We start from the raw sequence: 23530 nt of genomic DNA, 5'->3' as shown, positions 1-23530 counted from the left end.
CAGGCTTGTCACTGTGTGGCTTTAGATCATTGGCTGATCCCCTGCCCTCCTTGCAAATTCCCATCTCCCACCAGCACAGATCATAAACCCTGTTCGTGGCACACGCTTTTATTGTAAACAACGAAGCCCCCGACTAGGCAGTCCAGATGGCAGGGGTACAGCCCTCGTGATGGTGTCTTGCTTATGGCGCTTGGAGGCCTCTAACCGTCCTCTTCTAGCCCTGGGCCCCCATCTATACGGGCATCTCTCTGAGCCTTCGTTCCTCCTGGAATTGGATCAGAGCATCCCGCTGGTTCACCACATCCAACAGCTTCCTTAGGACCCGGTCCTCAGACAGTCGGTCAGCCTGGGTCTTCCGAGTTCCTAAAGGGAGGAGATGAAGCTTAGAGAACAGGAACCTGGGCAAGCGGGGAGCCTGAGGAGAGCCTGTGTGGTTTCTACACCCTAAGCTTGGTTGTTCACACTTAGGTTTGTCACCACGCTGCTTCCCAAGTTCCCTTCCCAAAAGCCCAGTTGTGCAGCCATGACTGGAGGGGGGCTTTGGCTTTCTCCTGAACCAATTCATCAGGACACACATAGGCCAGAGGACTGTGCTCCTTGGTCAGTAATCCAAGGTCATGAGATAGCTCACAGACCTTCCCGGTTGATGCCCCGAAACTCGTGGTCCAGTTGCCGCTGCTTCTCTTCCAGGTCCAGTTCCTGCACCCTGTGGGAACCAGAGACAGCGGGTACACCGCTCTGCAGGGCGCTCACCGGGATGGGACCAGGGCGCTCACCGGGATGGGACCAGGGCGCTCACCGGGATGGGACCAGGGCGCTCACCGGGATGGGACCAGGGCACTCACCGGGATGGGACCAGGGCGTTCACGGGGATGGGACCAGGGCGCTCACGGGGATGGGACCAGGACGCTCACGGGGATGGGACCAGGGCGTTCACGGGGATGGGACCAGGGCACTCACGGGGATGGGACCAGGGCACTCACGGGGATGGGACCTGGCTCACCTGCCCTGTGCCCACCCCTGGCCTTACGTGATCATGAGTTCGGCTTCCTCAGTCACTAGGCTGTTCTTCTTCTGAATGAGCTGTAGCAGCTGCTCTAGCCAGAGTTTCTTCTGCTTTTCTGGAGAGCCTGATAAGTTGGGAAAGGAATGGAAGTGGTCACAGGGCCACAGGAGCCAGGGATAATCGGCTGTCATGGGAGTCAGCTGTGTGCACAGCCCCTGGGCCTGGAGACTGCTGGGGGCCGACCGTGTTACTGGGAGCCAGAGAGATCTATGTGCCAGCATGTCTGTCACTCCCAAACCTTTACTCACGACTCTCTTTCCTCAAGGCCACCTCCAGCTTCATGCCTTCGGTCTCCAGTTCCCTCATCGCAGCCTCAATCTCATTTAGTCTCCGCTGGATGGCCTGCGGGTTGGAAGGCAGGACACTCTGGACTGCTCGAGAACGGAGCACTGGACATGCCCTGAGCTCAGCTAACTGACCCTGCCAGAGCTCGGGTGCCCGGGGCTCCCCCAGGGCTCACCTGGGCCTTGCAGAACCTCTTCATCTCCTCCTCTTTGGCACGGCGCATGAGGGTTCGACGCCACGTTGGGTACTTAGTCATGTCGCCTGAGTTCTTGGCCAAGGTCAGCAGTGACTGTGGGAGGGTTGGGGCAGTCAGGTCTGGCCCCTGGTTAGGAACGGGAGAAACTGGAAGGGTGAAGAACTGGGATGGGAAGAGGTAAATTCTGATAAACAGGATAAAGACTTAGAGGCAAGCTTGTGAGGCTGGGTGAGAAGACATTCCAAGAGAAGGGTGCCTGCCCTTGGTGCTTCTATGCCCTTGGTTGGGGTATTAAATGCCTGCCGGATGCCTCCTGGCTCCGACAGAGTAGACAGCTGGGTTCCTGCAACTTACCTGTTCCACTTCTGGCGCCAAAGGTGTCGGAAGCTCCTCCTCCTCCTCTTCTTCCTCCTCTTCCTCTTCCTCCTCCCCCTTCTCTATGGCCTCAGGAACTGAGCAGAGGAGAGGGAGGGTTGGGTTGGGAGTCCAGTGACCGCTGTATTTCCCAGAATCCCTAGCGCCCATCCTCCCGAAGCCTCCCAGATGAGCACATCTGTAGGAAGAGCACCTACCCTGTGGTGCCCGGAGCACACCCCAGCCCATAAAGCTGCTCTTGAGGGACTCTTGGGCCAAGTCCAAGCAGCTCCGTGGGGGCTTGGGTGGAGGCTCCACTCCTGCGTCAGGGATGATGTTCAGGGAGGACAGCCGTAGGCGTTCTACGCTGGAGAGGCGGATCAGCCGACGTGCAGGCTGGCTGGGGCTTGGGACAGGGCTGGCCTCCGTCACAGGAGGTACAGGAGAGGAGGGGCCTGACTGTGTGGTACTGTCTCCTGGTGTTGGGAGCTCCTGGAAAGGCCACCATGTGGTAAGGTCATGGACCCCACCAAGTAGACACTGATAGGCAGCGCTCTGACGACAAGCGTCCGTCAGAAGAGGACAGCATTCATTTACTGCCTGCAAGCCCACTGATCCGGGGACACCTGCCTCTTCCCACGTCCCATCACACAGAGGTTTGTTTTGTTGTAACCTGGTTCTCTGGACTTCCATTGTTGTCTGCTTCCTTCTGATCCTCCTGGGGTAGGTGCTGGAGACAGTAGAAATATCCTGGAAAGGGTAGAAGACGTTGGGTATCAGCCCATTGCTCAGACACTCAGAGGGAAGGTGGAGGTACAGTGGATTTCTTTGGACTCCCCACCTAAAGCTTCAGAGGGGACTGAGAACCTGTTTCCACCTATTGTCCAGCCACCCTCTCCCTCCACACTCCCTTGTCCCCAAGAAAGCCCCAAGTCCCTGTAGCATCTCTCAGGCCCACTTACCATCTCCTGGATGTTGCCCATAGCCACCTGGCCGCAATGTGGCCTCACAGGTACGGCAGCAGAAGCAGCCGCGGTGGAAGAAATGGCCATCCACACAGAAGCGTTCCAGGATGTAGAGGCGTTTCCCACAGAGCTCACACACATCCTCTGCCCCAGCCTGCAGAGCCCCAGGAGATATAGGATGAGTGGGACCCAAAGACAACTGCTGAGGTCTCCCACTCCCATACAGCCTTTTCCCACCCTTGCAGGCATTTGCAGACCGGGCCCTGGACCTACCTCCTCATGTTCGGAGGGCAGAGCTGGGGGCACACTGGGCTCAGAGACAGGCGGCTCCTCAGTACACGGAGTCTCCTCCTCTACCTAAGGAGGTGACATAGTGTGAGCGGGGGAATGGTTGTGTACAGAAAGGAAGGGCTGGCAGGGAAGGGAGTAAGACTAGACAGGGGGACAGGATCAGGGCCTGCAGAACCAGCAAAGGAGGGCAAGACACAGAGGAAACAGGACAGAGCAGAAAAACAGCACAGGACTACCTGCAAGGGAAGCTTCCTGTCACCAGCAAACTCCCTGTGGTCCCGCAGCAAGTCCTAGGACTGTGAGCGTAACCTGAGCCCAGCTCTCCCCTCCACTCAGAATGTGTTCTGTCATTCTCACTGAGCACCCCTTCTTCAGCCTCAACCCTGCTTAGACTCCTCACCTTGGCCCGGGTCCGTTGTAGGCTCCTCTGGAGTTTGCCAAGGAAAAGTATGGCACTAGGGGTCCCATGAGGCTGGCTGACAAGGCCTGCAGGCAGAGTCCAGCTGTCAGCACTGGGACCTCTTTATATCGCTGCCCTCTGCCTGGGGTGGGCCCTTAGATGGTACCTCCTTCCCTCCTGCCCCCTCTCCTGCTCTTACCCTCCTTCCTGCCCATCTACCCTCCCACTCACCTGAGCTGTGGGGTGTGCTCTTGAAGGCGCTGTGGAAGTGGCTGAGGTAGGCAATGAGGCCCAGTGGGTCACTGCCTGCCACTACGGCCTGTGCAGACAACACCGGTATGATGCCCAACTCATATTCTGCCACCCTCAGTGCCCAGGCAGTGGCTTCCAGAGCGCTCATGCCCTGCAGCTCTGAGGGTTCCCTGTGGGGCATCGGATGAAATGAATGCCAGTGAGACACAGCCTGACTCCACTGTAGGAGGCAGGGAGGGACGGTAACAGCAGGAGACAAGAAACAGCAAAGGGGGTGAGCGTGTGAAGGCTGGTTTGTTGGTAGTTGTCTACCTCCGTGTTGTTTTGTGTTCCCCACGCATCACTTCCTCCTTGCACAGGCTCCTTGGTCACATGTCTGACCCCTCAGCCCTTTAACCCAGAGGGACCGGCCATCCCGTGGTAAGACTAACCCCAGGAGCAACAAGGGAGGCCTGGCTGGGGAAGATGAAGGGGGGCTCTGGGAGATCTGAACTGGTACTGCAGAGTTAAGGCTGGCCTCAAATTTACAGTGATCCTCCTGCTTCTGCTTCCAAAGTGCTTTGAGTATAGCTGCATGCCATCACAACTAGCAACAATATGTATGTGTGTGTGCATGTGCATGTGTGTATGCACATGTATGTGTGTGTACATGTGTGTCTGTGGTGAGTGTGCATGTGTGTGCATATGTGTATGCACATGTATGTGTGTGTACATGTGTGTCTGTGGTGTGGATGTGTATGCTCATGTATGTGTGTATATGTATGTATGTGGTGTGTGCATGTGTGTGCATATGTGTATGCACATGTATGTGTGTGTACATGTGTGTCTGTGGTGTGCATGTGTGTATGCTCATGTATGTGTGTACATGTGTATATGTGGTGTATGCATGTGTGTGTGCATGTGTTGCACATGTATGTGTGTACATGTGTATGTAGTGTGTGCATGTGTTTGCATGTGTGTATGTGTGTCATATGTGTATGCACATGTATGTGTGTACATGTGTGTATGTGGTGTGTGCATGTGTGTACATATGTGTGTGCACATGTGTGTGTACGTGTGTATATGTGGTGTGCATATGTGTATGCTCATGTAAGTGTGTACATGTGTGTATGTGGTGTGTGCATGTGTGTGTGCACGTATGTATGACGTGTATGTGTGTACATGTATATGTAGAGTGTGTGAATGTGTGCATGCACATGTATGTGTGTGTACATGTGTGTATGTGGTGTGTGTGCATGTGTGTGTGCATGTGTGTGTGCATATGTGTGTGTGTTTGTTGGACTGAACTGAGGTTTCACTCATGCTAAACAAGTGTTTTCTACCCCTGCACTGTTCCCAGTCTTTCATGGCTTCTGACTTCTCTATCTGGATGCAATAGACTCTGTATTACCTTGCTGGGCTGCTGAGCAGAGCCGGACTAAATTACCAACTCTAGGGACAGGTGGAGCTGGGACTCACAGGGCACCGACTCCTGCACAGCATCTTCTTACCAAGCAGTTGAAGGGAGGGAGGGCTGGGCATGGGAGAGAGGCGCAACTCACAGCAGGCCAGGCTGTAGGCGGTGTACCAGGGCACACAGAGCTCGCCCATCAGTCCACGAGGAAGAGAAGTCAGTGACACAGACTCCAGGAAAGCCAGCTGTCTGCTCCTGGCACCAGTGCAGAAGCTCCTCAGTGCCTGCGGACCCTAGGAGAGCAGAGTCATGCTGTACCCAAGGCCCACGCACACCTGCTGCTGGGCGTGTGAGAGCCGGGCTGCCAGGCAGCGTCTTCTTCTCCCCCATTCTATATCCTTGCCCTTCATGACGGAGTTGGGATACATAAAGAGTGACTACTATAGCCACATAAAAGCCAAGGGAAGGTAAACAAGGGCAGGGAGGCTCAGATGCTACAGAACAGGTGCTTTGGGTTCACACCCACGGCTGCAGGAAGGGGTTGGCAGAGAAGCTAGAACTGCATATCACAGCTGTGGCTGCTCAGCCCGGTCTGCGGAGCACAGCACAGCGGTGCAAACGACTGAGCCTCTCCCATGCTGGCACACAGCTGCCGCCCAAGCCCTGAGACCTCAACCCCCACCCCAAAGCAACCACAAAACAAGCTTCCCAGCACAGGGCCCTGTGCCAACACTGTTGCATGCTGGCTCTGCCTCTCTGGCTGGGGCAAGGCCTGCTCACCTGTGGTTGTCTTCCGGGCATCCGTCTCGTCACTCTTCTTCCGAGCATGCTCCTTGTCCATTATGTCATAGAGGTCTTGTACCTAAGGTAGCTTCCTCTCAGTCTCAAGGCAGCTGACCACCCAGCACTTCAGCCCTCAGGGAGGAGCCTGCCTATGGTAGGGCTGACCCCTGCTGGGACGGGAAGACCTGGCACGGGACAGGGAGGTGATCTGGGAAGATAGGGGTGCAGAGGTAGAGAGTCTGACCTGGTTGGGCGTTACAGCCCGGAGGTTCAGGTTGGGATATCGGGTGGCAGGGTCCAACCCATACTGGGCTACATTTCGATGCATATTCTCTGGGGATGTTTGTGACAGAAGCTGGTACAAGCTCTCACTATCGGTGGTGGTGGAAGGTGGTGCACAGACACAAGGGAAGCTGTCAGCACCCACTCCTGAACAACTGGACAGCTTTCCTGTAGTCCCGCCACCGCCATCCTTTCCTTCAGGATCTCCTGACCCCTCTTCCTGACCCTTGCCCCGAAGCATGTCTTCCCTACCAGCACAGACTGGTCTCTGAACCAAGCCTCACCGTTCAGCCAACAGCTCTAGAGGCCCAGTACCCTCCGCCCACCGCTTCACCATCCAGGCTGCATCGAAGGCTGCCAAGAAGCCTCGGGCCACTCCAGTGCCCAGAGGCCAGAAGGGCTGCAGGGTATGAGAAATAGGAAACCACTCAATGAGAATCCAACGAGTATGTCCCAAGCCCAGATATCTCCAGTGGGGGAAGACCTTTTCCACCCCACACAGCTTTCCCCTGCACCAAGTAGCCCCTAAGCTCCTCCCACAACAAGCCGACTTCCTATGCCCCGCCCCCAATAAGAGCTTCCTCTTGAACCATGGGAGCCATTCACCTCCTGAGATGCTCACCTCCACAAGGCAGTCCCCCACCAGCCCCAGCAGTAGGCGGGCACCATGCTTTTCTTGGATACGAGCAGAACTCTCTGACCGCATCATGCTTGTGAAGTCGAAGGCCGCCACATCGGGCCGCCCACGTGCATCCTGAGCGAACTCCAGTTTCCCAAGCTTGCCATGGGTGGCGAAGTCGGCCGCTGCTCTGGCAAACTGCTGCAGAGCCTCAGGCACCACATTAGCTTTGCCCAGCAGCTGATCAGTCTCTGGCAAGTCCTACGTGGCCGAGAGATAAAAACCCGAGCCCTCTGAGTACTCGGATTCTACTGAATCACATGCTCGGCTCCACCCCGTTCTACAGAGGACTGACCTAGGGTGTAGAAGGTACACACACATGTTGAGGCCTAGATGGGGAGAGGCTGCCTAGACTACATAACAATCGAAAGCCAGGCTGGCCATAGAATTCTAGTAGCCGGACTCTCATATTCAGATTCCTTCCTCAGTACTCACCCTGCTGCAGAGGGTCTCAAGCCCTGCGCTGTCCGGAACCTACATCGTTGCTGTCATAGACTTAGTTATCATCAAAGCCTCCGTTTGTTCAGCATTTACAAACAGCACACAACTTAGCATAGTACTTCGTATAGTACTAAGTGTGCAAGTACACAGTACTCAGCATAGTACTTCGTATAGTACTAAGTGTGCAAGTACGGGCTGGAGAGATGGCTCAGCGGTTAAGAGCACTGACTGCTCTTCCAGAGGTCATGAGTTCAATTCCCAGCAACCACATGGTGGCTCACAACCATCTGTAATGAGATCTGGTGCCCTCTTCTGGCCTGCAGTCACATATGCATGCAGAATGCTGTACATAAAAAAAATAAATAAATCTTTTAAAAAAAAAAAAAGTGTGCAAGTACACAGTACTCAGCATAGTACTTCGTATAGTACTAAGTGTGCAAGTACGGGCTGGAGAGATGGCTCAGCGGTTAAGAGCACTGACTGCTCTTCCAGAGGTCATGAGTTCAATTCCCAGCAACCACATGGTGGCTCACAACCATCTGTAATGAGATCTGGTGCCCTCTTCTGGCCTGCAGTCACATATGCAGGCAGAATGCTGTACATAAAATAAAATAAATAAATCTTTAAAAAAAAAAAAAAAGTGTGCAAGTACACAGTACTAGCATAGTACTTCGTATAGTACTAAGTGTGCAAGTACACAGTACTCAGCATAGTACTTCGTATAGTACTAAGTGTGCAAGTACACAGTACTCAGCATAGTACTTAGTACCCAGAAGGAAGGCATCCAGCTATTTCATCCATTCAGTGAGTACATAGTAGGTGCTTAACTATACTCATCAGGTACCAGGCTAAGTCCTGGGAACCAACAGCCGGCAAGAGGAAAGAGAAAGACACTCTCTCAGTCCTGGAGCGCATTAGACTGTACCATATCCGCAAGCTTAGCCCAGACTAGGATTCCTACTGCCACCTACATTCAGGGAGCAAGAGCTTGTCAAACGGAGTTACTGCCTGGCTGGAGGCAGGAGAGGACGGAGTCCATTCATAACCAGGGGTAGACTGTGTCCAGCCCAGCCTCCTCCCTCCTGGGCCCAGGGCCTACCTGGCGCAACACCCCCAGCCTCAGCAGACACTGCTTCTTGGCTGTCATGACAAAGTAGTGGGTGTCGTCCTTGTAGTACACAATGTTCTCCAGATCAATACCTGGCGGGACGGGGCAGAGCAGAGGACAGGGAGATGAGTCTTCAGTGATTCTGCGTATCGGCTCTCTAAGCTCCCATGCCACGGCTGGCCTTTGAGAGCTGAAGTCATGCCGTAGGCTGCAGTGAGTGTTCCACACACAGGTCTGGTGGCACAAAGGGCCATCTGTCCTGGCCCAGGGGCTGTGCCAGCTAGGAGCAAAGTGGGGACCCAGGTGGAACGACAGCTGAGAGGCCTCTATCACTTGGTCACATAGCAGTGATACAAAGCCAAAGGAAGCATGGCGCCCTCTTGAACATACATTTGTAACATGCACCATTCTCTCTCTCCAGCAGGAGGCAGCACAAAGCCAAGCAGCCAGGCATTTAAGAGAGAGTTCCAGGTCTTTCATACCAAGTGAGCAGCCGCTTGGTCCCTGGAGGACCCTTCTTCCTCTTTTGCTGGTGAGACCACCGAGGATGGACAAAAGTGAGGTTCCTTGGACCCGAGCCCAGGTCTGAGAGGCAAGTGGGAACCATCCCAGAATAAAAACCAGAGAAGGGAAGGCCTTTGAGGGTGGGCCCTCACCTGTGGCTTTGAGCAGGCTCTGGAAGAATTTTTGGTTGTAGATCCGAGCTACGCCACTGATTTCTGGCACCTGTGTCTCCTCCACCGTGCGCCCATTCACAAAGTTGGCTGTGATGCCGATGGCCAGTTTGCCGCGCATCTCTCTGATGGTGAAGCCTAGTGGTAGGGGGAGGTGGGGATAATACTTCTAGGAAGGCTCAGGAGAGCCTACGATGCTGATCTCTCTCTCTCTCTCTCTCTCTCTCTCTCTCTCTCTCTCTCTCTCTCTCTCTCATCTATGAGGAAAAGGGTCACTCACCTTCAGGGACAAATTTGCCTCCTCCAGCTGAGATGAGGACATCAAATTCGTAGCTGGCCAGTTGGGCTGGGGGACTGGGCTGGATCCGGGCACGCCAGCCACTCCCTGGGACAGAGAGTACGAGAGCCACAAAGGTGTAGAGGTCAGAGGGGCCCTACACTCCTAGGTCAGGCTAGAGAAACAAAATAAATTCGTAAAGGACTCAACGGTCTGGAAAATAGCTTATCTGATCACACCTCCCGGCAGCCAGGGAGGCCGGCGAGGAAGGCCATGCTATGCCTACCTTGCTTTTCCCTCAGACAAGCTGTCTGAGGCTAGGGCTGCCCAGACTTCACTGTCAGGAAAAAGTCAGCTGACTCCCGCCCAGACCTCCCTTATCATGTTGTAGGGATCTCTCTTTGGTGGGTAGGGATTCCCGAGAGCACAGAAATACTTACCTTTTTTGGGAGGGGGCTGCAGGCCAGTGAAAGTGAAGCCCCAGTGAATCTCCACCCCCAACAGTAACGCCACCTTCAGCAGAAGCAGCTGGAGCTGTCGGATGCCTGGAAGCGAGACGGCGGCGTTAGGAGTGGGCTCAAGCCTTCTCCCGCTCCAGTGTGTACCCGTTCAGAGCTAGGGGAGGCCTAAGAGACCACTGAAACCTATCTGTGACCACACAACTCTGAACACCTGATAACATCTGAGCCCAGACCCAGGCAGGTTACTACGTGGATAAGAAAAATCACTGCCCCATTTTACAGACGTCGGATCCGGTTCTTTAAGAACTTTAGTCACCCGGTTAAAGTGACTCCTGTTCTCCCTGGCTTTTGCCTGGCCCTATAGTCTCCCGCCTTGAGACTCAGGCACGCCAACCCGAGGGCCAGATCAAGTTCTTACTGATATGGTCCAGGGTCCCAGTACAGAAGCGCCCGTAGAACTTCTTGGCCCCAAGTGCCCGGAGATCATGGATGGTAAAGGGCCAGAGATGGAGCACATTGTGCCTAGAGAACTTGGTACGCTTTTCCACAAGCACCACTCGGGCCCCTAACAGGGCGAGCTCCACTGCAGCCCGAAGTCCGCAAGGCCCAGCTCCTACCACGAGACACTGCAAGCACATGTGGGTGAGCAGGTGTGTGGCAAACTGTCTCCCCTGTCACCTCTGCTGTTCACACCACTCCCAGACTTTACGTATCTACCTTGGTGTTGGTACAGGCCTGGCCTTGCTGGTACGCAGGCTGGCTTGCTCTCTTGTCCAACTTGGCCCACAGTGACTTGGCACTCCAGTAGTTGAGCTGGGCCTTGATCTTGTGGTACTGGGGTAATCCCCCACCAGACTCCACTCCCAGGGCTCTACAGAGCCCCTGAAAACTGCTCAGTACATCTTGGCACAGCTGTGCCTGCACAAAGGTCTCAAAGTGGTCATGTGCTGGGTTGGTGGAGGCTGGTGAAGCCATATGGGGCCCCTGCTGACAAGAGGAGCAGCTGTGGGGAAACCCAGTGCCTGTGGAAAGAAGAGAAGTTAAGACTGGAGTGAAGGAAAAGAAAGGGGAGGAGCCAGCGAGCAGGCAAGTGTCACAAGGGAGCTCAGGGTCCACCTCTGATTGGACCCTGCTCCTAGCCCACTCCCAGATCAAGATCGGCACCCCCCAACCCCGCCCCAAGACAGCGGCTGTCTCTTACAAAGTGAATTTCGCCAAATTTAGAAATGAAACGCAGTAGTCCTGGGCACAAGGACGCTAAGGGAGCAGCAGCCACCATATGGGATCTCTGAGGCCCAGGGGACAAGGAATTGTAGGAGGTGTTCCCTAGGTCCTGTAAGTAGGACACCGGGAGTTTCTCAAGGGCCTGTCAGGGAGTGGGGTAGGAGGTGGAGGTTTCTCTTCTCTGTAGACAGCAGGAACTAACACTCCAATACAACTACGGCTGCTTGACAGGCACACACCCATTTCTTCCTAAGTCTCTGCAGGCCAGCGCCCTTTGGAGGACTTAGTGCCACGCTGGTTGTGGGATGTGCCTCTCCCCAAAGGCAAAGTTCCATTCCACGTGCTTGCCTCCTGACAAGGGGCCACCGTCTGTGTAGGCTCCACTTCCCAGCCACCCAAACAACCCTCACAAATGGCCTGAGCATGTTGCGACCGCTGACAGTATGACAGACCTTCTGACTCACTGTGGTCAAAATACTTCCCCTGAGATCGTGTCGCTGCTCCAGTGAGCAGTGGGAAGGAGTAGGGGCAGCAGCGGCTGGGCTCGTCCCTCCCGCAGACCCTCACATCTAATCGACCCCTAGCCTCACTCCCACGGGCGTTCCTCTGTGTTCTCCTAGGAATCTCTAGAGACAAGGCCTCTCTTTGTACCCCTTTCCTTCCCTCCAGCCCACACGCGCAGCTTAAGGGCTCTTGGGGGGCTTTCTCACGCTGTCGCCGGAAGAGATGTAAGTTGGGGGGATGGGTTGCTCTCGGTGGGAGAGGCAGCTAGGTAGGGTGGGTGTTAAACTGGGGGTTAGGTCCTTGTGGGCCGATCTATCATCCCCAGCAGCCCCTCCATTGCCCGTGCAGTAGGAGGAGGCAAAGGTTGCCCACATCGGGTCACTAGGACAGGAGTGGATGGGTGGGACAGGAGTCCCTCTTGGAAGTGGAAGTCTGGGGGTTGGAGGGACCTCGGTTAAAGGAAATAAAAAAGGCACCAGACTGGAAGCACAAGCACAAAGGATGTGCCATACGTGGAGCGTCTAAGGGATGGAGAACTGGACCTTGGGCAGCGGGGGTGAGGAACTCCCAACACTCTAGACAGTAAAATCTGCACAAAGGCGCTGATCTGGGTAGGGCCCTGGCAGGAGGACCCGCCGAACCAGCCAGGCGTGGCTCCCTACCCCATTTTCCCGGAAGCGCTCCCCACCTCCCTCCTTACCCTCACCCCCAACCCAGCAAGCCGGAGGGCGCATAGCCGGCACTGCTGGACTACTTACCCGGCGTTTCTGGGGCTGGAAAAGCCGCTTCCTGTCGGAAGGGTATCCCAGAGCTAGGGCAGAGGAAGGGGTGGTGCAGGGAAAGCAAGAGAGGGCCTGGTGGCTCTGGAACCGGGGAGTTCCGAGGAGTCTGGACCGCGGCGCCAGCGCAAAACACAGAGGAAGACTTATCCGCACCTCATTACGCCGCAGTCCTCCTCTTGGGACAGCCTGGGCCCCGCCCTTGCCTGCAGGGTGGTGCTGTGGGGCGTGGCTCTGTCTACACCAGGGGCTGCTGGGGGCCTCCAAACTGTCTGGCTTGGCTGGGACAGGGAGAGCAGAGACTTGAGTGACGGTGCCTGAGTCCGCCCCAGTGGTACCCAAGCTGTGGGCCACTTCCGAGAGCTGGAGGAGCGGGCTCAGGCCTCCGGCAAGAAGTTTGTTTAAGCTGCAGGGTCCGAGGGTGGCGCCAGATGTCTGAGCTCTCTTCACCTCTCCCACCGAGAAATCCACACCCTGGGCGCCACCGAGGATCCAGTTGCGGGGTCCATCTCTCCTGGGACAGGTCAGCTGGCACGGAGGCTCAGTCTAAGGACAAAGCTTAAGTCCCGGTCCACACAAAGTAAGGAACTCGGGAGTCGTGTGTGTGTGTGTGTGTGTGTGTGTGTGTGTGTGTGTGTGTGTGTGTGTGTGTTCATATGTTCAACTAAGAAAGGCAGAATGTGGGAGAGGCTAGGAATTCAAGGTTCAGAACTAAAATCAAGACTCAGGAAACGGACAATGCTGAGAAACTTTGGAATCGAATTCTGTATTTTCCCTTAAGTTGTATCATGAAAGGAATTGTTCAAAATCAAGCAGCTTTGGTTAAAGTTAATAAAACAGCAGTTGTCATTTATTGCATGAGCGTTGACAAAAACTATTTTCCTGAAAAAGTCAATGAGACTTCATGACCACACAAATTCGACAGCCAGTGGCATGGATGCTATCAGCCCCCAGGCCCTTCTGGATTCCTGCCTACCACTGTTAATCCATGGGGCGGAAATAAAGGTTGACATCATGAGTAGTGCTTAACCTAGGAAGAAGTGGCTACATTCTCTCTCCTTGAGGTCCAGGGACCAAAAAGAGCTGAGGTTCAATGGCTGTCTTTGCGGGTTTGTGTTTGAATCAATCATTTGACCTTTTGTCTAAAGACACTGGGACACCCAGTAAAGCCCCAGCGCTCAGCACACTCAGCGCAGCTGTTGGGGCAGAGAGAGAAGGAAGAGGAAATACCCGATCTCTGCCCAGAGAGGCCAACAATCCAGCCAGGTCACACACTCTGGAAGGCAGGGGAGCCTTTGATCTGGGCCCACTCGTGTTCTTGAGAGACATCATTTTGCTTGGAACAAGTTTGCAGAATGTCAGACACACCCATACTTGAACGCAGGGTGAAAATGCTCTAAAAAGGTAAACTACAAATGGGCGTCCGGCCTTCAGTCTCCATGCCTTTCCCTTCCATTAGCAGATGGATGCCAGCACCGTACTGGGTCTTGTTTACGAAGGCCCAGGTTCCTCCAGAGACTGTAGTTGAAGCCAAACAGGGTTGCTCTATGAGCAGCAAATTGTAAAAGCTGTCTTTTCAAAAGATCATAGAACGAGTTCCTCGACTCTTAAAACCTGCTGACTTATAGCTCTCCCTGATGCTAGTTAAAGACCCACAGTACAGCCAGGGAGCTGTGGGAAGGGCAGTGGTCTGCACTCCAGAAGGTCTGTCTGTCTGTCTATCTGTCTGGTCAGATTTCTGTACCAGGCCTGCTGTGGCTGGAAATCACTAACCTCAATCTCCTGGTCTCTAAACGGAGGCATTTTTTAATGACTCAACTTCCTTAGCCAGTTTCAGGTCTGGGTTCTTTTTATTCAATGTTGCCGCTTCTCAGAAATGTACAAAAAAAAAAAAAAAACAACCCAAAAACCCAAGCATTTTTTCCTTATTAGAGTCTTGAGTTATGATCCGCAGCTGTGTATTTATGTGAGCTATGACCCACCCATGAAAATTCCATTTTAAAAGAATCCCATTCTAATGGCTTTGGAAAACATTGCCTTAGCAGCTGCTCAGTTTAAAGTCCCGAGGCATACAGGATCCTCTTCTGTGTGTGTGTGTGTGTGTGTGTGTGTGTGTGTGTGTGTGTGTGTGTCTCAGACCAAGTTCTGTCTTTCTGTAGAGCCATGTTTTACTTCCTTATCTCACCTCCCAACCTCTGATCTCCTGGGCTTAGAGCCAGAAAAGAAACTTTCTAACAGCCCAGCAGACATCTGTTGGTCTATCATATGGCCTTAAATCTGAAGCCCACAATCTTCAGCTCTCATGGGCCTGGCCTAGAGTCAGTGCAACCCTGAGAGCCACAGTTCCCAATGGAAAACAGACAGTGAAGCAAAGGTGTATCCTGTCCAAGTTTGGAGGTGCTGGCTGGGTTGATTTGAGGGTCTAGAAGAACCTCTCATAATTTTGACTTGAATGGTGTGGGTTGGGGAGTTCTGACAACTTTCCAGGCGGAGAAACCACCTGCCCCTAGGCCCTCAGGCAGAAATGAGCTGGATGTGTTTAGACCAATAGAGAGGTAACCAACCAGTGTGGCCGGAAGTGAGAATGCAGAAGAAGGGCCCAAGAGGAAGCTGGGTTGGGGATTTTATTCTAGGTGCAGAGGAGAATTGCAGAAGGAGTTGAAGTCATAATTAAAATAATATAATCTATCGTTTAGCAAGGTGTCTTAGTCAGGGTTTCTGTTCCTGCACAAAAAAACATCATGACCAAGAAGCAAGTTGGGGAAGAAAGGGTTTATTCAGCTCACACTTCCACATTGCTGTTCCTCACCAAAGGAAGTCAGGACTGGAACTCACACAGGGCAGGAAGCAGGAGCTGATGCAGAGGCCATGGAGGGATGTCACTTACTGGCTTGCTTCCCCTGGCTTGCTCAGCTTGCTCTCTTATAGAACCCAAGACCACCAGCCCAGGGACGGCACCACCCACAATGGGCTGGGTCCTCTCCACTTGATCACTAATTGAGAAAATGCCTTACAGCTGGGTCTCATGGAGGCATTTCCTCAAGGGAGGCTCCTTCCTCTGTGATAACTCCAGCTTGTTTCAAGTTGACACACAAAACCAGCCAGGACACAGGTATTTTATTCTGTTTGTTGCTAAGGCGACAATGGTCAAAAATACAACTTTCTATTGGAGAAAGGGTCTGGGCAGGGGGATTACAAACCATTACTCAGAACCCGTGGCAGAGTCTAGGGAAGGGACACAACGTACAGTGAAGATGGGGACAGGATAGATTCAAAAGATAGCCTGGGGCAAACCTGATAGCACTTGGTGATAGATCCCATGTGGGGCAGAGGGTATGCAGGCATGCATGGATGCCTGCGTGCATCCAGCCTCATTAAGAATCACTCCTGGAGGGCTGGAGAGATGGCTCAGTGGTTAGGAGCACCGACTGCTCTTCCAGAGGTCCTGAGTTCCATTCCCAGCAACCACATAGTTGCTCACGTCCATCTGTAATGGGATCCGATGCCCTCTTCAGACATGCAGGCGTATATGCAGATAAAGCACTCATATACATTAAATAAATAAATAAACGCCACTCCTGGGCTGAGGATGTAGCTGAGTTGGTAATCTTGCCTGGCACGTAAGAATCCCCAGTTTTATACCCAGCATCCATATGCAAACTGGATGTAGTGGTCTCTATTTGTAGCACGAACACTCAGAAGAAGGAAGCTGGGGGATCAAGGTCAAGGTCATCCTCTATTACATAACAAGGCCAGCCTGAGCTCCAGAGCCCCCGTTACGAAATAACCAGGGGCAGGGATTCCCCACAAAAACTAAATAACTGCTCCTCTTTACGACTGGGTGAATCTGAAATAAACTTTCCTTTCCCCCACTCCTCTCCACACCTATCCCTCTGTGTTGTGGTTTGAATATGCTTGGCCCAGGGAGCCAGTGCTATTTGGAGGTGTGGCCTTGTTAGAGGAAGTGTGTCACTGTGGGTGTGGGCTTTAAGATCCTCCTCCTAACCACGTGGGAGCCAGTCTTCTTCTAGTGGCCTGCAGATGAAGATGTAGAACTCTCAGCTCCTACTGCACTGTGCCTGCCTGGATGATAATGGGCTGACCCTCTGAACCTGTTGTGGTTATAAGAGATGCCTTGGTCATGGTGTCTGTTCACAGCAGTAAAACCCTAACTAAGACGGGAGTTGGTACCAGGAACTGGGTAGTGCTGAGAGTGATTTGAACTTTGCAGACCTGGCCCAAGAGGTTTAAATTTATATTAGTTGCATTGACAAAGGAAATATTGAAAGAACCCAACAGAGACTTTTTCTTTGGTTTAGGCTTTTGAAGAGCATTTTAATGAAAAGGAAAAATATAAAAATGTATGGTTCAAGTAATAAAGGGGCATCAGAAAGTGAAATGGAGTTGAATCCTGTCTTCAAGGAGATAAGAGGTTAAGGGAGGGGTGATCTCAGGGTAAGATCCCACCCAGCTAAGCTTATTGTGTGTGTTTGCAGTTGAACAAGGGATAGTTTGAACTTTTAATTTGGAATGACTACAATCCAGAAATGGAGGGCACACTTGTGATCCAGATCTTGAGGCTGGAAGACACAGATTTTGATTGGGATCTTGAAGAGCAGTGTCCTTGAAAAGCTTAGGTCCAAGCATGGTGGTACACACCTTCAATCCCAGGAGACAAGGCAAGCAGATTCCTGAGTTCAAGGCCAGCCTAGTATAGAACAATTCCAAGTAGAGGAAAGCTTAAATTCAGGCATGGGGTACAATATATGCCCATGATCCTAGAATTCAGGAGACAGAACCATGCAGATCTGAGTTCAAAGTCAATTGACAGAGCAAATTTCAGGACAGCCAAGCTTAGGTAGTGAGGGAGTTGGAAAACAGAAAGCTGGTGATAGAATAAGGGGGGGCCATGTTCCAGCTCCAGCAAGCAGCAGATCTTGGGAGCTTTGGCCATGTGGCTCTGGCTTTAAAGTCTAGAATAGAAGGGACTACTGGGACCGTTGATGCTGGTCGGCTGGAGCTAAGGAATTAGTGGTGATTTAGAAGAGACCAGCATCACTGAGGTGAAATCTTTTGGGAAGTGATTCCTGAGAGCACAAAGAAGCTGTGTTCCAGAGATTGCCAAGGTTGTACCTCGTGCTGCTGCTGGACTCGGTAATGTGTGAGAGTCACCCAGGTGGCATGAAGGGACCATGAAGAGCAGCTGAGGCTTGGCACTGTGAGAGGCCATGGAAGGCCATTGGTGAAGGTGCAGCCTCAATTGTAGTTGACAGCCCAGGACTGAAGGGGTCATTGAAGAAGTTGAGGTTTGGAACCATGAAGAGAGCCTATGAGAGGCTATTGGTAAAGCCTAGTTTCACTGGAGACCCCAGCGTATTGGAGATGCCAGTGCCATTGGATGATCACCAAGAACAGCAGTGGCAATGGAGTAGAGTCGACCAGAGCCTAGAGTGCTACAGAGGGCAGAGCTGGAGAAGTGACACTGGCCCTTTGGAGGAGCCCAGATTATGTGTGAATCCCAGACACTGGGGGAAAAAGCTGTGCCGTTTAAGTTGCCTTGGAGACCCCAAGATGTTTGAGATGCCAGAGCCGTGGGCTATCTACTGAGGAAAGCTGCAACAGAAAGTGGAACCAGCCCAGGAGACAGGAGTTTATTGCGCCCAACAAAGAGGAAAAAGGAGTTGGGGATGTGAAGACCGCCTTGGTATCAGATATGGAAATGCAGAGTTTGGAGTTTGCCCAGCTGGTTTCCTGCCCTGCTTTGGGCATTACATGAAGTGATTGGATGGATCTCAGAAGAGACTTTGAACTTTGGATTTTTAACATTGTCGGGACTGCCATAGACTATGGAGACTTTGGAAGTTGGACAAAGTGTAGTTTTCGTTATGCCATGTTTAAGTATGGCCCCCACAGACTCATATTTGAATAAGTTCAAGGGGTGGAATGCGGTGGTTTGAATATGCTCGGCCAGGGAGTGGCACTCCTTTGGAGGTGTGGCCTCGTTAAGACACTCTGTAGCCTGCCCTCTGCACATCCGTTTCTCTGGAGGTCAGAGAAGTATTTCACAGGCTCCTCCACAGCAGGGACCCCATTCTTTCCACATTTCCTTTTGTTCTTCAAACACAATTAGAAGGACTTCTCCAGACCAAAAGCCACCTAATCGTGTAATTTGGAAAATGTGGCTTTCTGTAATTTTGCCCAACATGGCACTTCAGTCTAACTTTTCATTTAACGGGGAGAGAGTAACATGGAGTTGGCCAGGCATGGTGTTACACACCTGAAATGCCGGAACTTGGTAGGTGGAGACAGGGGGATGAGAACATCAAGCCCAGTCTGACCCGTGTGAGGTTCCGGCTGGACAAATGAAACCAAAATTAAAGCCAATAGTCAAACTACGCTTGGAAAATCACTTTCAAACTCACGAAGGGTTTTATTACAGTTACCAAGAGTCAAAATAGTAAATCCCTGCCCAGGACACAGTTTCTGTCCCGAGAGTGGGCATTTCTTTTTGTTTTCCTTGTACGTCACAGAAGTTAGTCACTTTTCAAAGAGCCACGATCCTTTGACGATATTACCGAAAGATGGTCAGGTTCCTATTTTACCAAAACTCTAGTTGAATGAGCGTTAAAGACTTGTCTAATGTGGGGCGGTTCAGGTGAGAAGGGCCCGCTAGCCCATGTCCTCTGGCTTAGTCACGTGAACTGACTAAAACAAGATGATTACAGTGGCTCCAGCTCCTTTCAGAGGTCACTCCGTCCTAAGCAGGCAAGGCAGGTCAGGGAGATTGTGGTTTTAGAGGTTATTCCTATTTACAAAAGCAAGGACAAAGGGTTTCCTTAGATTTCATGAGGGTTTAGGCGGAAACTTAGAAACTGAAAATACAAATGTAGCTTAATGCTTATAAAACAAATCTGTTCCAGACTCAAAATATCCTTACTTTAAAAAATAGAAGTGGGGGGGGGGGCAACTTAAGGTATGCCCACCTTCGAAATAACTTCTATCTAGTTGGTAAATTCTGATTTATAGCAAAAATGCTGTATAACTGAGATAGCACTGGTCCCTTTCTGTAGGAGAGACACTAAGTACATTTGATTGTGTGTCAGCCTTTCAGACACGGAACTTACTTTCCGTCTCAACTCATTTTTGTCAATGCAGTATAATGGGATCAGCCGGGTTTGGGCCTCAGTTCCGGCTCTGCCACTCTATGGCTTTTATCTCCTTGTGCCTCACTGTTCTCATCTATAAAATGGGCCTAATGATAATGATACTTACCTCATAGGAATGTCATGAAGAGTAAGCAGGACTTGCTTCCTATGGGTTACGGGTGTGTCCTAGCACAGTCCCTTCTCAGCATAGCCCATTAGCACTGAATTGTGCCTTGCCCCCTCCCCCATCTATGTTGAAGCCCCAACCCTACTGCCTCCAAGCAGGGCTGCATTTGGAAACAGGACCTTTCAAGAGTTACTGCAGTTACACATTAGGTTTAGTGTGGGCCAATGCAGCATGCCTGATGTCTCTAAAAGGTGGAAGGCTGGACACGGAAAGATACGGAAAGCAAGCAGGAAGCCAGGGGAAGAGGTCTCAGAGACATTGGATCTCTGCCATCTGTCACATTTCTAACCAGGATTGTAATAACATAAACCCCAGTTGTTGAAAAAGCAGTGCTTACTAAGTCAGACCGTGGCCAGGTCTCCAAGCCAGGTCTCCAAACCACGTGGAATCCCAGAAATCCCAGGAATCCCAGGCATCGCATGAATCCTGGTTGTTTTGCTTTTTGAGACAATGTTTCCTTGTAGCCCTGGCTATACTGGAACTCACTCTGTAGACCAGGCTGGCCTAGAACTCAGAGACCTCCCTGCCTCTGACTCCTGAGTGCTGGAATTAAAGGTGTTAGTAATGCACCTGTTTTTAATCAAAAGCACCAGATCCAGGGGATCTGACACTCACTTCTGACTTCTGAGGGCACATGATCCATAGACATACATGCTGGCAAAACACCCATAAATATAAAAATGAAGCAAACCTTTATAAAAGTTTGTTTTAGAAAGCTATTAAAAAGGAGGTTCATTCCAAAGGGCAGGGTATGTACTGGGGACACACCCATATACAGGGTGTGTATTTGAGCCTCAATATTCTCACCTGTAAAATGGGCCTAATGATAATGATACTAACCTCATAGGAATGTCATGAAGAGTAAGCAGGGGGTAGTCAGAGTAATGAGGGAGCTAGGGCAAGAAAGTTGCCATCACTTCCTGATTCTCCTGTGACAGCTGGTCAGATGGTACAGTCAAGACTGGGACCCGGTCCCTTGCTACAGAGTCTGGAAGGGCTTACAATGTGGCCACATAAACCATGGAACTGGACTTACTTCTAAAAGTTAAGTATTTTTCTCAGTTTTCTTTTTTTTTCTTCTTCTTTTTTTTCGGAGCTGGGAACCGAACCCAGGGCCTTAGCGCTCTACCACTGAGCTAAATCCCCAACCCCCTCAGTTTTCAAATAGTTGTCTGAACTACTTCATAGACGAATCTAGGTTTTTAACCTATACATTGTATGAAACCTAAAGGCAAATCAAATAGCAGTCAACACTGTTGCCAAAACTGATAAGCAGGCAGTACGAAACACACAAGTGATTTTGAGGATTCTGTATCGAGGGGAGGATGTAAAACTCTCATTAATACAGTTTAGCATTAATTACATGTTGAAAGACTTGGCAGTGAAATGTTCTAGGCACATTCTATTACTGTGTCAAACACCTTGACCGAAGCAAGCTGGGAAAAAAAGGGTTTACTAGGCTTTTACTTTCAAGTTGTGATCCATCCCTGCGGGGAGTCCAGGCGGGAGTTGAGGGTAGGAAGCACAGTGAAACTTGGTTTGATAGCCTGCTCGCTGAGTCACTCACTGGTTCATGCTTAACCAGCTCTTTAATATAGCCTTGAGGCCACCTGCTTGAGGCATGGTGCTACCCGAAGGGATGGGCCCACAGTTCCTCACAGGTATCCCTACAGACCAACAGGAGCTAGGCCAGCTGTGGGCTGAAACCCCTTTGTGGGTTGGGGTGGTGGAATGACCCTTTCATAGATCTATAAAGTAGCAACCAAAGTAACTTTATAGTTGGGGGTCACCACAACATGGGGAGCATTATGAAGGTTGACAGGCTCTGCTTTGGGCAATCCCTCAGTTGCTTCTCTGTAAGATGCTGTATGGGCCGTGCTGACAAGAGCGAGCAGGATAGTAGGTAACTAACTTCGTTAGGTTAATAGCCCCTACTGTTGCATGTGGCTTTGGAAAATTGTAAGTTCCCCAGTGCTGAGGATGGAGCCCAGTCTTGAGTATGCAGGGGCACGTTCTACCGTTGAACTACATCCCCAGGCCTTGTTTTCTTTCACAGGGTCTAAGTAGCTCAGGCTAGCCTTAAACTCAAGGCACTCCTGCCTCCGCCTGAGTCCGGGGATCATAGGCCTGCACTACCAGGCCTGCCCCACAGTGTGTTTTTCTTGGTGCTGAGGTAGACTGTGGTAAAGTAACCTAAATTTAACTTGTAACCAGTCATGTAGGCCTGGAGACCACATCTGCAGTCAGTCACTTGAGAGGACACACTTAACTCAGCCTGGACATCACAGTGCAACACTGTTCTCAGAAATAATAAACAAACAGTCTCGGATTAGGAGTAGAGCTCACGCTTAGCATAGGTACCTATGGGCTGAGTCTCCTACGCCAAAACCAACCCACAGCCGCTCGATCATGTTTCTGAATAATTACCTAGCTATCAACAGGGAGACATTTTTACTTTAATACAATGTAAAAGTCTAGGAAAAAATTCAATGTTTTGAAAAGACAGTATTTGGGAAATACTTTGTGCTTTAAGAATAAACAGGCTAGAGCGATGCTCAGGGGGTAAGGCCTGTATATAAGCCATGCTCACACGTCACAGTGAATACATGGCTTAAATGACTAAACTGAGTCTAAATCACTGAAGGGAAGCAGCATTTGTGCCAGTCAGATCAGCGTCCACATTACACAGCCGGTCCGTAGCTACAACTTGGTAATTCAATTTATAAATTATGTCTAATAAAACAACTCGGTGCATATAGAACAAAAATGTTCTTGCTAACATGAAGAATTGTCTAGTTCTTTAATTTGCAAAAACATAGTGGATTTGGGTGGGAATACATCTAAGGGAAGAAGAATGACGGCTGTGAAGACACTGCGTTCACACCGACTGTCCCCTGCACCGTGTTCCCAGCACCCTATCTCTTTCCTCAAGCAAGGCCGCCAGCTTCCTGAGAAGTCAAAGAATTCAACTAATGCAGTGATTGTGAAAACAGAACCCAGACATAACTTAGTGTTGGCTTGAAAGTCACTCCATCATGGACGCAGGTGGCTGCTTTCGCTCTGAGGCTCAGAATGAAGCGGTGTGGAGTGGAGTTAACCTGGACGGCCATGCAGACAGAGCAGCACAGGTCTTCCTTCAGGAGTCCTAAGATGGACGTGGAACTCAGTACGCTGCGCTCAAGTTGAAGTCAGCAGTGCATTTAGGACTTACGGTACACTGATAAACTTTAAAGTTCCAGGTAATTAAGACTCCTTTTTGATAAAAATCAAGTATCATTATCTGACAAAATTTGGTTTATTTGGAATGAGTATCTTGATCCAGTTTCATACTTTGGAGATTTTTTAAAATAAAATTTAACAGCCTGCTTCTTTAAAAAAAAATGTATAAATCCACGTTTTGAAGCAAAGTTGAACTCAAAACCTTTAAAGTTACTTTGGCTTTTGTGTCGCGAGTATGGTTTGTGAGCATGATCTATTCTCAGTGCAACACGGTCAGCCCGCCCGCCGTACCACACAGAGAGAAATCCAAGAGGCACTCTCTTAGGGGTAAGTTCCTGGAGGGGAATCTTGCCGTGATCACTTACAGTCGGGCTGACTCGTTTGGGAATGGCAAGCATACTGCCCAAGAGAAATAACCCCACTATACCCAAAGATGCACCCCAGGCACGACTCTGTTGGTTCTAAACCAGACCATACTCTATGGCTGTGGACATTCAACACTTACAGAAAAGTATAATAAAATCAATGCCCCCGAAGGAAAACTACCAATCTTGAAGAGCAGATA

The 23530-nt window shown here is 51.1% G+C and overlaps 1 protein-coding gene across 2 annotated transcripts; it reads right to left on the bottom strand.

The window, feature by feature from the left end:
• Positions 1 to 92: 92 nt before the first annotated feature.
• Mical1 (microtubule associated monooxygenase, calponin and LIM domain containing 1) lies at positions 93 to 13154 on the bottom strand. Of its 2 annotated transcripts, XM_032888444.1 has the most exons (24): positions 12394 to 13154; positions 10625 to 10929; positions 10326 to 10533; positions 9887 to 9991; positions 9450 to 9554; positions 9152 to 9307; positions 8487 to 8587; positions 6890 to 7147; positions 6552 to 6667; positions 6230 to 6356; positions 5983 to 6064; positions 5351 to 5495; positions 3789 to 3979; positions 3558 to 3643; positions 3140 to 3223; positions 2864 to 3020; positions 2575 to 2651; positions 2120 to 2393; positions 1902 to 1999; positions 1527 to 1640; positions 1315 to 1408; positions 1031 to 1130; positions 636 to 706; positions 93 to 363 (listed from the first exon to the last, which is right to left on the bottom strand). In XM_032888444.1, the coding sequence occupies exons 2-24, from the start codon at positions 10880 to 10882 to the stop codon at positions 233 to 235; spliced, it is 3138 nt and encodes a 1045-aa protein (XP_032744335.1). In that variant the 5' UTR covers positions 10883 to 10929; positions 12394 to 13154; the 3' UTR covers positions 93 to 232. The 2 variants fall into 2 exon arrangements, with proteins under 2 accessions (XP_032744335.1, XP_032744334.1); XM_032888443.1 differs by having other exon boundaries at positions 93 to 706; positions 12394 to 13149.
• Between the last annotated feature and the right edge of the window lie 10376 nt (positions 13155 to 23530).

Source organism: Rattus rattus, chromosome 18, assembly GCF_011064425.1.
Source record: "Rattus rattus isolate New Zealand chromosome 18, Rrattus_CSIRO_v1, whole genome shotgun sequence".
NCBI classification, from domain to species: Eukaryota; Metazoa; Chordata; class Mammalia; order Rodentia; family Muridae; genus Rattus; species Rattus rattus.
The sequence above is the reverse complement of the archived record's forward strand: the minus strand, read 5'-3'. Positions and strand labels throughout refer to the sequence as shown.